We start from the raw sequence: 15,716 nt of genomic DNA, 5'->3' as shown, positions 1-15,716 counted from the left end.
TCATTTTTTTTAAAAAATAACTAAAAATATATATTTTTTTGAAATCGGTCCAGCTCATGAACGGGAATCATCATAAAACAAAGCTTTTTTGAAGATAGAACCGTAGGAGAACCGTAAGCTCCAAATGGGATTCCATTTTTATGAATACCAAGCCACTCGGAGATAAGCAGCAATGAAAGAGTGAATTTTCTTGTTATAAAAACAGGGGTATGAAAATTCCATATGGCCACTTGGAATAATAGAACGGTAGGGAAGGATCTCTAAAATCCTATAGGATAATCGGACGTGAAGCCTACTTAGGCTTCAGGATTTCTTTAAAATTAAATCTAAATATCTTGGGATATTCCAGATATTATAATTTGAAAATTCAATGCAGTTTGAATACCAAGAAACTGAGCTTCTAAACATTGGACTATAATTCATTTTATAAATTGCGATACACGTCTTCCCCAAAAGTATAGATTTCATCATCCAGTATTATGGAGGCTTTAAAATTGTTCAGAACTTTCTTGCACATTCGTTTCCCTAGCTTCATCATAATGACTTTCATTTGGAACTATTACTACCTTAAATTTATTTGTATCTTCAAGTTAGATGTTCGTTTTAGATATTACCACTGCCAAATTTAAAAAAAAAAATCCAGGAATTTACCTCGATTTGATTTTGACGCTATAATCGATTATTTGGTTTGCTTCGAAAATTCAAAGGATTTAAAAAGTGGCGAAATATTTCGTTTCTTTTACATAAATAATGATTTTATTATTTCGATTTTTATATTAAAATACAAACATAATTGTTCGAAAAGTATACACTCGATTTACAATTCGTTTCAAAGTGTTAAAACCAATTTAAAATTACTTAAATGAAAAACTATTAATTATTATTAATAATTGGCTCTGCGACGACTGTTACGTACTTGATTGGCCAGGCAGCAACCGAATATAAATGCGATCAACTGCAGGAAATATAATAAAAATATGAAAAATTAATTCTAGATTTTAATTAAATCAATATTAGAAACAACTTACCTCAACACCAGCAACACCTAAACCAGCATAGCGGATAATATCGATATTCTTTTCCCAGAATTTGGCAAAAGTACGAGAACAGCCGGGGCGGGTCATGGCATTAACAACATTGCAACTTGTGGCATCAATTCCACAGCAAGATAGTGGAATATCATCACCAGCTAAAGAGTAGTCGGTGAAAGAATTTTTACCGCAGCAATTAAACTGAAAAAATAAAATTTAGAAAATTTCAAGATTAAAAAAAGAAATGCAAATAATATGCAAGTTTGTTTTATTAAACTAATAAAAAATACTCACGGTTAATTGCAAAGTGTCTAAGACTTTTTGGTCGACCTTACGTTGATTCCATATCGTAGTCACTACATTGTCCATCGATTTTAAGAATTGTTCACGTTGCACCCAAACAAAAATAACTAATGCCAATTGACACATGAACAAAATCAACATTATGACTGAATACTAAAAAAAATTAATACAAAATTAAAATCTCATTCTAATTAACGAAAAAAAAAACTACAATACTTACGGTCATGGTGCAGCAGGAATTTTCTCTTATGGCACCACAACAACCCAAAAATGCAATAACGAAAATTACACATCCCAAGACCAAGATAGCAATTGGTACACTATTGGCTTCCATACTTTGTGGTATATTCGATATACTACCAATATTGGAAACCATTAGTGATCCAAAAACAATGAGTAGTATGCCACATACCTATAATATACAAAATATTTTTTTTTATTACAGTATTGTTCAAAACATTAGCATCTTTTTCAATGAAGCTGCATTTTCACTGTGTGTTGGGTATACATATGTATCTAAAAGCCAAATAATAATAATACAACAAAAAGGTCATTGATATTTTAAAAAATTTAATATCCTGGTCAATAATGTATGTAATCCCTTTCTAAGGTGAAATTTCCAATAATTCAATGGAATACTTTTCATAAAAACAGAATTCTAATAAAAAAATCAAATACACAGATGTACATATGTATATGAATCAATTGGTCCTAATAAAATATCTAAAAACATATCGTTTTCTATTCAAAATTCGGTACAAATGTAGAAGTATATAATAACTAATCAAAATCCATAAGATGGAGTTAGAAGTGGTTATTAGAATTAATTAAAATGTCAATGTCCAGGCCTAAAAATTGGCTACCTCAACTGTATGCGTCCATAAATCCATTGGACGCAGTGAAGTAGGGTTGGCTGGGCAGTTGAATATTTGGTGGGTGTCATGAGGACCCTGACCACATGCAGGACATTCGTTGGGGGCGGCGCGGTCTACACATGACCAGTAGGCATTGAGCCTGTTGCTCCATCCCGATCATGCCGTATCCTGAGACCGCGGAATCTATGGCGTCTCTATGAATGTCGTTCAAAGCTGCCGTATACGAGGACTAATCCAATGGATCCTGCACATGTTTTCCTCGTATATACGGAGATACTTCCTGACATGACTCGGGGTAGCATACAACTGTGTGATGTTTAAGTTGGGATGACTCCTCCGATGACATACCAGAAGGAACTGTTTAGTCAACATGACATGAAATGAAGGTTAGGTTACGTGGGTTGCTCGCAAGTTATCTAGTTTACTCGGAGCCCTTGTGGACCATTGTGGTACCCTTAAAAATTACTCTTTTATGTTGAGAGTTCATACATAACGGAAAATGGTTTCCCTCCCTAAATCAGTTGACTATGTGTTTCCTGTGGTCCCCGTAAGAATCTGCCTGTATTTCTAATAAATCTGATCACTGTTACTAGTGATACATCTCTGAGACAGTCCAAATCATGGAAAAGAGCTCTACTAGGCTGTCACATAGAAGGTTTTGTACCGATTCCAACTTCTACAATAGCTATAACGTGGGTAGCCCAATAAGGTATCAAGGGGATGTGAATTGCACAAGAGTTAACTCTAAGGGCGACACTTTAGTTGCGCATTCATCAGATATTTCATTTCCCCGGATGCCCTCATGCCCTGGTATCAATATCAACTCAACGTAAGTTGTGTTAGTTGTTCCAGTGATTTGATTAGGTTGGAGTTAAGAGCCTTGATTGATGCAAAGCTTTTCAAGTAGATATGTATAGTCGAATTTTCTAGATTCAGTTCCCGTATTCTTCTCGCGGCTATATCGACAGCATAAATCTGCCTGAAAGACCGTGCAGGTGTCGGGTGTTGAAAACGAATCTGATATCGGTTTTGAAACAAAATAATTTTTCACTACGGTTTCATGAAATTTTCCTAATATGCATTGTATAACTTGACTCTGACCTTCACAGTTTATGGGTTAACATTAATTAATTTACTAAAACTTCAAATATTTGTTTCCTACTATCTTTAATTTTATTCTGTAAAGTTTTGGAAAATATTACTATTAAATAGCTCGGTTCAAGATTTTTTCCCAACTTTTTACTATTTTATTCCCTCAAATACTTTCCATGAATCACAAGAGGACTATAGTGTCAAAATGCGGAAATTGATAGGTGATACAACTTTTTTATTGTCATTTTCGGAATCAGCACACCAAATAATACTAGGATTAGAGAGAATTATTTAAAAAGCTTTTTCATCGTTGGCCTGTGTAATTAACACTCTCGATATAAAACGAAAAACATAAAAAATATGTACACCCTATTAGAAATCTTCTAGAGATCGTCATTATTTTAATGTAGTTATTTACTTAAAAAAAACATGTGAAAAATAACGTTTTTTTTTTTCAAGTTCACCCCAAAATATTTTATCAAAAGATTTCATTGTTTTTGCACTTCATATTAGTGTAAATTTTTTAACAAAAGTATGTTTGTAATTAGAGTCATTTCGTACTTGAACTTCAAAATTATTAATGCAATGAGTCAGTTTTTACCAAGTACAGTTTTTAAAAAATATATATGAATGTTACTCTGGTTGTTTCGATTACTTATCAGGACTAAGATTGTAGCCGACATATCTACCACATTAGCACAGTAATTTATTAATATAAAGTATATCGTCAGGTGTCTTTTCTGTCATCAATGTCTATTTCATATAAATATATATCCACAGCATGCCGAATTACCGAATTACCACATACATACATGATCGAATTCGTATCGATAATAAAAATAATAAAAAAATCTTTCTAAGAAATTGATCCATAACACAGGCCAACAAATTTTTAACAGAAAGTATAGGTTTAACCTTCTTCGTGCCTACATGCATCTTCGAAATATCTTAAGCTTGGAACAACCATTAAATTACAAAATCAAATTATTACCTCCATTTCACCTTTATTCTAGGGACTGAAACGATTATAATATATATTTTTAAAATTTTACAGGAGAAGCAAAAAACTATTTTAATTGAAAAGTTTGTTTCTATTAAAGCGATTTATTTGTAGTAAATAAAAAAATTTTAACAGTGAAACCTATCAGTTTTTATAATAGTTGACAGTGGCGTGTATAAAAATGGATAAATTGGACTTTTTAACTTTAATATTTAAATGTTTTTGTAGATAGGGCTTTTTGTTTTTTGTCAATTAAATCGCAAATTTTGCATTTTTTGTATGGACATTAGTTTTGATGCAATACATTATAATCAACAATAAAATCGATTTTGAATTTTTGGTTAGTTAGGGCCGTTTATTATTATTTTTTGAGTTTTATTTATCGCCCAGAAAAAAAAAAAGTTATTTTTAAATTTATTTAAAAAATCATTAAAATAATAAAACAAAACAAAAAATTATATCACTTTTTGCGAGATTTCAGACCAAAAATATGAATGATAAAAATGTTTGCGAAAAAAATTATGTATTCTCACAAAAAAACAATAAAACTTAAAAATAACTTTCATTTTTTAAGCAAAAAATAAAACACATAAATAATGATTATTTTCTGAAAATATGTATGTAAATGTAAATTTTTGTTGGGATTTATATATGTATATAAGCATTAAGTTAAGTTATCTTGAAGAAGGGTGCAGATGTAACAGAGTTCTCAAAAATTGCCAAAAACTGTATTTTCCAGCTTTTAGAACACGACATCTTAAAAACCTGATGTGATAAAGGAATTCTGAGGCCAGATTCGAATTTAGCGACGCTCATATCTTGACCTTTCTCCTACGAAATATTCAGTACAAAATTTGAAATGCCTTGTCGTATATCCGTGACTGATCCATAAGCACCCTATGCTAATTCATTTGAAGTAATTCAATTCAAAATACAAATTCATTTGAATTAGAAATGAATTTCAATTAATTTTTACCAAATTCATTTGAATTTACTCAAATTTTATTTAATTCATTTTTTGTGTCAAAATAATTAATTCAAAATTAGCTAATTAATTGCATGAATAATTCCCGAATCAATTCAAAAATTAATGATTCATTTACAGTTCTAGTATGTATATGTATCATCGTTATTTATGGACCGATTTTAAATAACTGAACATAACAGAGTAAACAAGTAAGAGTGTTATATTCGTCTATGGAATGCTCCCCTATAAACATTAGGTTGATATTTGAAAAAGATCTAAAGTCAATTATGGACACATCCCTTTTGGATTAACAAAATATTGATTTTTAAAAACAATATATTTTTGTCCAACTTTTAAACCATGAACATACATATATGGGCGGTCAATCGGGGTCAATTATAAAATTCGGTAGAGAGATCTTGGCTTGTAAGAAACTTACTTCTGAATATCGAATTTTATAGCTATACTGGCATTCGGTAGAGAGATTTGTGCTCGTAAGGAACATACTTATGTCTAATTTCAGCGCTATATTCGTATTTTTAAGCCAATAGTAAGCATTGAAGTCATTTTCTGAGGGGGACCTTATATGGGGTGTAGAGTGAATTGCGGACCGATCCTCACAGAATTTGGTAGAGAGATTTTAACTCATAAGAAACTTGTTTATGTTGAATTTAATCGCTCTTATTATTAAAGCAGTAATGAGCGTTAAATTAATTTTCTAAAGGGACCTATATGGGGGGTAGGGTAAATTATGGACCGGTCCTCATAAAATTCGGTAGATAGATTTTTGATCATGAGAAATTCAGCGCTAGACTCGTATTTTTAAGCCCATAATGGGAGTTAAAGTCTTTTTTTTTAAGGAACCATATATGAGGGATAGGGTCATTTATGGACCGATCCTCATAAAATTTGGTAGAGAGAATTTGGCTCATATAAAACTTATTTATGTCGAATTTCATCGCTATAATTGCATCTTTAAAACAGTTATGACTGTTAAAGCTGTTTTTCAGGGGGGCATTTTTATTTATTTTACCTTACCTATAAGAAATATTTGACAGACATGGCTAGAACATCTTAGAATTTAATAAGGACCCAGAATATATATATATATATATATATACTTTTGTGGGTCTTTGATCAATATTTCGATCTTTTTTGATGATGGATATAAAAATTCAATCTGGTAACAATTTTTCTAACCCCAGTTTAGTTATTAATTCATTTAAAAAGAAAACTTTAATAGGGTTTATAAATACAACAGTTTTTTGTAAATAATTCGATAATTAAATTGTTGATTTTATAGCAAAACAAATTAAAAAAGATTAAAGTTTGAAGTTTTCAAATAAATCAGGGGTTTAGTCCATATTTAATTAATACACAAAGCACAGTTTATTTCACGATCGTGAAAATCATTTATCAACTCTCATAAAAGTATAACAAACAGTGAAAATGCTTTTGGAATTTGATTACACTAATGCGATACTTTCAATTGCAGAGGGAATTGTTCGCCCCCCAAAACTAGTGTAATAAGAAATTATTTCCGATTAATTATTATGAAAAATAAAGCAACTTATGACTTATTTTCCTAACAACAAATATATAACCCTTTTGCACGTAAATAATTAGTCATCGGACATGAAAAATTAATTATTACAAATATATTTATTTATATGTATGTGCGAATGTTTGCATTGATATTAAAATACTCTCAATCTAGAATATTTTTATAAGTAAAAATTGAAAATTATAAAACGATAAATTTGAGTAGAATGACAAAATTCATTAGTCGTATTATTTTCATTTTAATTTAAGTTAATGTTTATTTTAGAACAGAGATAAGATAAAAAAAATTAAATAAAATACAATAATATTTGGAGTGAGTTTAGTAAATACCATTGAAATGAAAAGATTTGTAGTGTTTTTATCATTGATAAGATAATTACACTAGTTTTTATAATTAGAGAGGACTCTGTCATCCAACCCCAAATTAGAGTTGCTCTAATTTTTTTTACGAATAGTAATAAAAATAGCAAACAAAATTTCATTTAACTTTGTAATTTTTTTCTTCTTATCATCGTTATTATTTATTATAAATTATTTGTTAATTGCTTGCATTTTTCTATAGTTAACAAATTTTACTGTAAAAATGAAATTAAAATTTATTGTTTTTTTTCTTTTTCATTAATTAATTATTTTCTCACCACAAAGAGTATGTTGAATATAAAAAGCACATATTTCACAAAAACACCTCCACAATCCATTTTATTTGATTAATTTTCACTTTTTAACTGTTTTCTACTTATTACGTGTTATTACTTAGAAAGGTTAAAATACAACTAAAATCATTTTCGAACTATATAGAACTGAGTGCTTTTTCGTTGTACATTCTTATCTGTCCTACAATCCAAAACAATAAGAGAACTTTGAGAGGAAATAACTGAACACAGCAGAGTAAAAATTTTCAATCTGGCAACAATTATTCAAACACCCGTTTAGTTAATAACTTATTTGAAAAGAAAACTTTTAATGGGTGTAAGTGGTTTAATTGTTTTTAATTCAATAATGGAATTGGTTCATTTCATAAAATTATTTATGAGGATTAGTTCATAATTGACCCAGACAAGACAATATATTCACAAAAGATAAGAGAAATTTTTCATGCGGTAATATGCACCACATGACCCAAGCCAGGGTCAACAAGCCCATAAGTGACTGATACAAAGATATCTGAAAGGTCACCAGATCACAAAAAATACCCTATTACCCCAGTCATCCTGTCCCAAAACCATAAACATGCCAAGCAAGGCACGCGAACTGTCTTCTTCGGTACTCCTTCGCAAAGCGGACCAATCTTCCCCAAACATTGCAGGAAACCACTCGCGATGAATAGTGAGCAGTCCGTGTGGATAAAGTCATACTGAACCAGTCATAGGCATACGTGAAATAGCCCCAGTAGACCTCCTCTCACGCAATTTGCGGATAAGCTTCGCCCTATGTAGACAGCCATTAGAACTGGCCACGTGCCTTTCCACCCCACAATTGACGCACCTGACCGGCAAACCAACAGCCCTAGTGACCTGTTCATTTACAGATTCACTAGTCAAAGTCTACCCCTTAACCAGGTACAGAATATTTGCCCGGGCCTTGAGACCCAGGACATTTCACACACCTATAAGGCATATGACAGTTCGACGATACATGGCCTAACGCTGACAGTTAAAAAATTGTGTGATAAAACTAACTCTCTCTTTTTTCCTAATAAATACTCTACAACGCAGAATATATAGAATATCATGAAATTGCCTAACATCAGAGTCCCTAGACATCTTCAACATCCACTTGTCATTACGCAGTCTAGTAACGCTGATAACTTTAACATTAATCTGGAGATCACCCTGATAGTCCTTAACGTCACCAGACTCGAATGAGCATGGAAGCCCCTCAAACGCCACCGAAAAGGACCGAAGACCCTTAGGGGTATAAGTATAAAATCCTTATCCTCCTCAAGCAAACCCTAAAACAGCTCATAATTTCCAAGAGTGCACGCCCCTAAATTTGCACGGCTTCTCACTCCTCTATGTACCGAACTCAAATCGACATTGCCTACTATATTACGTAGGATTCTCAATTCCCCGAGTACTATCCTTCAAAACTATACTGACTACTATAACAGATAGCATTTTCACTATCCAAAGAACACTATCCTCAAACAATACGCATAATAAGCGGGATATTCGTTTATTTTGTGACCTTTGACCGCCAATATGTCACTTAGCGTACACAACATTTAAAATTCAATGAAACCGAAAACATTTTTTTACCATATTCACCTTCTTAGGATTAATAAATACTAGTTTATTTATACTTAATAGGAATAGTTAGATTGACGCAATCCTCGTACAAAATAAAACGTAAAGAACATGGCAACAAGTTGAGCAACTGCTAAAACAATTCCAACAAATCGAATAATATCGTTGTTGCCTGCCCAAAAGTCATAAAATTCATTTGCACAACCAGGCTTTGTCAAGTAAACTTTATCCGGACAGTCGACTAAAATCCATTCACCACAACACGAATTGGGAACCTTGTTAGTGCCATAATCGCTCGGACCATAACGACCGCAACAGTTAAACTGAAAATAAAAAAAATATTTTTATTTAAGAAGACTAAACTAGATTTGTTTATTTCGTCCATCTTACTTGTATTTGCATAACATCCATGGGATAATAATACTGAGGATAATTCTGGGTCCAAGCCTGTAAAACTAAATCCCTCATTGCATTAGGATGTTTGCTAATGTTAACAAAAATCCATGTAATCATTGTAAGTTGAAGTATAAATATTATAAATGTTGTACCACCATACTGAAAATAATATTAATTAATGTAAATTTTCAGGGAAAATTTTGCAAAAAATAATTTCTTACAATAGTTAAGAATATTGTATTTTCTATATATACACCAAAACTTCCTAGGATGGCAACTGCTACAATAAAGAATCCTAATATAATGACTAATGTTGGTAACGTTTTAATATCGGCAGCATTTTGGAATTTCGTAAAATCGCCAATTTTTTTGATCATTACAATGCCAACAACTATTAGCACAAATCCAAATACCTGGAAAAATACAAAAGTAACATTTAAGAAATGTGCTTAAAATAGAGTGGTTCTAGTGCTTATCATCCAGCCGCGGAAATGCATTAGCATTCCCACAATGGCTCATTGTTAAGAGGTTAAAAAATACGTAAAGGGAAAATAATTCGTAGAAGAACAATGATTTAAATTTTAATATAGAAAGAAAATTCTTACCGCAAATACCGCATTACAAATGTACAAAATGTAATTAATAATTGGAGATTTTATAAAACGTTCCATTGTGATTCTAAAACTAATGTAACAGTAAACAAATTAAAATTTTAAATTAAATATTTATTTAATTAATCTCTCTCTTGATTGGTTTTTGTTATACTAACTAGACACATTCTTAATAACTAGATTGCCGAAAAAGTTTTTCAATGAGGTAGACATACCCATTATACATGGTTAAAACTGTGAAAAGTGCCAACTATATCTAATCACAATTTGTTTATACCATTGTATATATTAACAAATAATTGTTTCTATCGGCCATTCCCAAAAAAATTTAATATTTGGGGTATAAAAGGTGAACATTTTTAATAGTTTAGGAGTTAATGTAATTCAAAGTCCAAATTTCCAAAAAAAAAATATATATATAAAATAAATTTTATATAGGGACTATTCCAAGTTAAAACTGCTGCCATTCTTTAGTTATTTGAAACATACATTTTTAATGTGAGTCCAATAAAAGACAAATGAAGAAAGTCGTTCTTATCAAAAAACTGGAGTAGGGTGGGTAAAAATGTTAAAAATTTAATTTTCAAATGCAAATATCTCCTAAGCTATAAGAGATAATTGATAGCATTATGTATGTATTTTTTTTGAGACCGGAACACAAACGACCCCAAGACACTTTAATTAAGCTATCTAAAATTCCTCAGTTTACTATTTTTTCGACAAATTTTCCTGGGCTATATCGTTTTGCGTGTGCCTTAAACATTTTCGATTTTTTTGCGAATGAGATTTAAAAGTTGTGACATCGATTGAAATGAAAAAATATCTATCACATTTTAGTCACATCAACGTGGCATACCTCAAAACTGAAGTAATTCAGTTTTCAATAGGTGTGCCAGATTTTAAATTATACCAAGGTATGTAGATGATCTGGTAAAAACGACTTAACCACTATAAGTATTACCGTTCAGTAGTTGATAATAACTATATAATTCTCTCAGAAATCTAAACTTTATCATAATATGGAAGTATGCGGCCACAGTACCTCAAAGAAAAACGAATTTTTAGTTCGTCACGGAAAAATTTAGAAAAAAAAAACGATTTTGACTGGTCATAGCTTTTAAAGCTAAATACTTTTAATACATCCAATTCGCGAGCCAAGGCATTTTTTATTTCATTCTGCACAATATGTTTGCATTGATTCTTGAAAAGTGTAAATATTTCATTGATATAAAAATTTTTTGGAATTGACGATATTTGTACATATTTATTCGTTCTTAATACTTGTAGTTGTTTATTAAAATAATCAGATTCTAATACAATAATGTAAACCACCATTTTTGCACTTTCTTTTCCAAAAACTATGTTATCAACATTAATATTGATTAACTTATTATACCATTCACCTTCATGCGAAGGGGTATATTAAGTTTATCACTTCGTTTGTAATTTCATAATTCCATGTAGATAGTGAAGTAAATTTTAGCAATGTCAACAATTATCTATGGTCCCCATTATCTTCGGGATCGGAATCAACAATAAATCTATCAGACATGTTTTAAAGAAATTTGCAAATTCTGTTGAATAATAATAGAGATTTGAGTAAAATTACGATTTAACCCATAAATTCTCCAGAAGTCTGAATATACTTCGGATCCTATGTACAAAGACAATATGATTAGCAAAATAAATATACTCTAAAGACCTTCTTACATTTGATGTACATTATGTCTAAGGAAAGATTGATACGTTTAGATATGTCCAAAAATTATTCAAATAAACTATGATGAAGGTATATAAGATTCGGCATAGACGAATTTAGCACTATTACTTGTTAAAACATATCACATACTGCTGCCTTCATGAAATTGTTCCAATAATCTTATAAAAAGTATAACCTATAATATCACTGTATTTGACCTATAATATCACAAGTAATGTTGTTATACATATATATGGACATACATAGATTCTTTTAAATCGATAGTACCAGTATTTATCTGGTTTACTAGAAATTAGTCCTATTGAAATAAGACCTCAGGTTGAAAATCGTTGAAATCGTCGTTTGAATTGTTGCCTAGAAACTTCCATTTTTGTAGCGTTCGAACATCTTGGTTTTTTGCATAAAAAGTTCCCCAAAATCAAACCTAGCGCCAATTATAGGGCTAATTAGAAGCTATAAGTAACACCTATTTCCAAAATTGGTTCTGCTATTAATCTCATCTATTAAGAAATATTATAGAGTAAAGATATTAACATATAACAAGTAAGAGTTCTATATTCGGCTGTGCCGAATCTTATATACACTTCACCATGATGTGTTAAAAAACAGCCAGTACGAATTTTATTACAAAAAATCCAAAAATACCAATTGTAAAACGGTAAGGTACCAAAAAGTCCCCTTTTATGGGTTCTCACTTAATCCGGGCTCCACATGCATAATTTAATATTTCTAGGTTTAATATTATAGAAAATTCAAAAAGCACCTTTTGTAGAAGGAAAAAGTACCAAAAAGTCCCCTTTTATAGGTTCTTACCTAGTCAAGAGCCCTGCATGCTAAATTTCATGTTTCTAGGTTCAATATTACAGAAAATTCAAAAAGTACCTTTTGTAGAACGAAAAAGTAACAAAAAGTATTCTTTAATGTGTTCTGACCTAATCCGGGCTCTACATACTTAATTTCATGTTTCTAGGTTCAATATTATAGAAAATTCAAAAAGTACCTTTTGTAGAACGAAAAAGTAACAAAAAGTCCCTTTTATGTGTTCTGGCCTAATCCGGGCTCTACATACTTAATTTCATGTTTCTAGGTTCAATATTATAGAAAATTCAAAAAGTACCTTTTGTAGAACGAAAAAGTACCAAAAAGTATTCTTTAATGTGTTCTGACCTAATCCGGGCTCTACATACTTAATTTCATGTTTCTAGGTTCAATATTATAGAAAATTCAAAAAGTACCTTTTGTAGAAGGAAAAAGAACCAAAAAGTCCCTTTTTATAGGTTCTTACCTAGTCAAGGCCCTACATGCAAAATTTCATGTTTCTAGGTTCAATATTATAGAAAATTCAAAAAGTACCTTTTGTAGAACGAAAAAGTAACAAAAAGTCCCCTTTTATGTGTTCTGGCCTAATCCGGGCTCTACATACTTAATTTCATGTTTCTAGGTTCTCCTCACGAAGGTGAAGGGTATAAAAAATATTTATTAGGACCACCATCGTTGTCAGAGTTCTGGTTATTTAAAATTAAATAATAAATAATCTAAAAAATTCTAAAATGGACCGAACCAAATGCCAAATCCCGAGAAAATTTTGAACAAATTTTCATTTTAAATTTGCTTTTGAATGAAAAGTCTGAGTAAAATTTTTATGAATTCAATTTTATGAATCTAATAACTAATTAACTAAAAAATTCTAAAATGGACCGAACCAAATGCCAAATCCCGAGAAAATTTTGAACAAATTTTCATTTTAAATTTGCTTTTGAATGAAAAGTCTGAGTAAAATTTTTATGAATTCAATTTTATGAATCTAATAACTAATTACATTGCATTCATTTAACAACCAATTAACTAACTCTTAATATTTGGTTGTAAATTTGTGAATTTCGGAAGGCGGCTCAGTATCTGGACTCCTTATGAATTGATACTGCCAGAATTTACTCATTAATTAGATTTGTGCAGAATTGTATCACGATGTGTTGATACTAATATGGACATCTGGATGATTCTCAGAAAAAGGTTTCTAACGAGGGATTGAGTCAATTTTGGTCCGAGGTCTATAGAATTAAAACAAGTAATTAATATGGAAAACAAAATGAAATGATCATACTTTCTTAATTTTTGAAAGTTTTATTGACTACTAGCTATACCCAGTGTGCTTCGCTACCCTCATCGTAATGAAATAAAATAAATATCAGTATTGTAAATGTATATATATATCTGCAATATCAAAAATTCCCCTTTTAGAGAACTCTTTAAGTTTGATTTTATGATTCTAGTCTCAATATTACAGAAAATTAAAAAAAACAGTTGAAGAACGAAAAAGTACCAGACAGTGCCTTTTTATATATTTTCATTAAATCAGGATGACGCATGTTTAATTTTCAACCAGAAACCAAAAAAATCGCATACAGTTTTTTATACAATCAGGAAGCTGCATGTCCAATTTTATGTTTTTAGGTTCAATATTATAGAAAATTCGAAAAGTATTAGTAAAAGAACAAAAAAGTACCAGAGTATCCTTTTTCAATTTTCGTTCAATTGGGATACTGCGTGTTTAATTTTATGTTTATATATTCAATATTTTAGAAAGCTCTAAAAGTACCAGTACCAGTGAAGTACGAAAAAGTACCAAAAGACCTATTTTATTTAATTTCATGTTCCTAAGTTCAATATTATAGAAAATTCAAAAAGTACCAATTAAAGAACGAAAAAGTACCAGAAAATATTCCAGTTTAAATTTTCATTCACTCAAGTCCCTGATTGCTTAGTTTTATGTCTACCAAAGGGCCCACTTTTATAGATTCTAATTAACTCCGGGCTCCACATGCTTAATTTCATGTTTCTAGGATCAATATTATAAAAAACACAAAAAGTACCTTTTGAAGAACGAAAAAGTACCAAAAAGTGCCCTTTTATAGGTTCTCACTTAATCCAGGCTCTAAATGCTTAATTTCATGTTTCTAGGTTCAATATTATAGAAAATTCAAAATGTACCTTTTAAAGAACGAAAAAGTACCAAACCCTTTTATAGGTCCTCACTTAATCCGGGCTCTACATGCTTAATTTCACGTTTCTAGGTTAAATATTATACAAAAATCCAAAAAGTACCTTTTGAAGAACGAAAAAGTACTAAAAAGTCCCCTTTTATATGTTCTCACTTAATCCAGGCTCTACATACTTAATTTCATGTTTCTAGGTTCAATATTATAGAAAATTCAAAAAGTGCCTTTTGATGAACGAAAAAGTACCAAAAAGTCCCCTTTTATAGATTCTCATTTACTCCGGGCTCCTCATGCTTAATTTCATGTTTCTAGGTTAAATTTTATAGAAAACTCAAAAAGTACCAGTCGAAGTACGAAAAAGTACCAAAAGTCCCCTTTTATAGATTCTCATTTACTCCGGGCTCTACATGCTTAATTTCATGCTTCTAGGTTTAATTTTAAAGAAAACTCAAAAAATTCCTGTGTAGAACGAAAAAGTACCGAAAAGTCCCTTTATTATTAATTTCATGTTTCGATTTCAATATCAAAGAAAACTCAAAAAGTACCAGATGGAGAATGAAAAAGTACCAAAAAATATCACTTGGTACCGGGGTTCCAAATAACACCTCATTAGCATATTTAGTGTTCTAAATCTAAAATTTGTATCTAAATTGGATCATTGTGTTTGAATAAAATCAAATTTCCCGTTTTTACCCCTTTTGGTACTTTTTTTCTACCCATTAACGAAATCAAAATTCTATTCCAAAATGTTGCAACATCGTAGTGGGAGCCCGTTATTATGTATTTATATGTATAAGTTAATAAACCAAAATCAATGTTTTATGAAAAAAGTACCAAAAATAGGTACAATTTTCACCCCTTAAACATCCGAATAACCAAAAAGTACTAAATTTATAATTTTATTTTTTCGTCA

The 15,716-nt window shown here is 30.6% G+C and overlaps 2 protein-coding genes across 2 annotated transcripts; both read right to left on the bottom strand.

The window, feature by feature from the left end:
• Window positions 1–728: 728 nt before the first annotated feature.
• Window positions 729–7,655, bottom strand: LOC119611249 (CD63 antigen-like). The gene is made up of 5 exons (XM_037966807.1): window positions 7,470–7,655; window positions 1,555–1,746; window positions 1,326–1,487; window positions 1,029–1,232; window positions 729–955 (listed from the first exon to the last, which is right to left on the bottom strand). Exons 1-5 carry the CDS (start codon window positions 7,527–7,529, stop codon window positions 884–886), a joined length of 690 nt encoding a protein of 229 aa, XP_037822735.1. The 5' UTR covers window positions 7,530–7,655; the 3' UTR covers window positions 729–883.
• Window positions 7,656–9,080: 1,425 nt separating this feature from the next.
• LOC119611165 (23 kDa integral membrane protein-like) lies at window positions 9,081–10,320 on the bottom strand. The gene is made up of 5 exons (XM_037966695.1): window positions 10,300–10,320; window positions 10,079–10,157; window positions 9,695–9,886; window positions 9,468–9,632; window positions 9,081–9,400 (listed from the first exon to the last, which is right to left on the bottom strand). Exons 1-5 carry the CDS (start codon window positions 10,308–10,310, stop codon window positions 9,134–9,136), a joined length of 714 nt encoding a protein of 237 aa, XP_037822623.1. The 5' UTR covers window positions 10,311–10,320; the 3' UTR covers window positions 9,081–9,133.
• Between the last annotated feature and the right edge of the window lie 5,396 nt (window positions 10,321–15,716).

This window comes from Lucilia sericata, unplaced genomic scaffold (genome assembly GCF_015586225.1).
Source record: "Lucilia sericata isolate MDLA Ls3-8-SP2 unplaced genomic scaffold, ASM1558622v1 Contig000002F_arrow, whole genome shotgun sequence".
Taxonomy (NCBI): domain Eukaryota; kingdom Metazoa; phylum Arthropoda; class Insecta; order Diptera; family Calliphoridae; genus Lucilia; species Lucilia sericata.
This window is presented reverse-complemented; position numbering and strand designations above follow the sequence as displayed.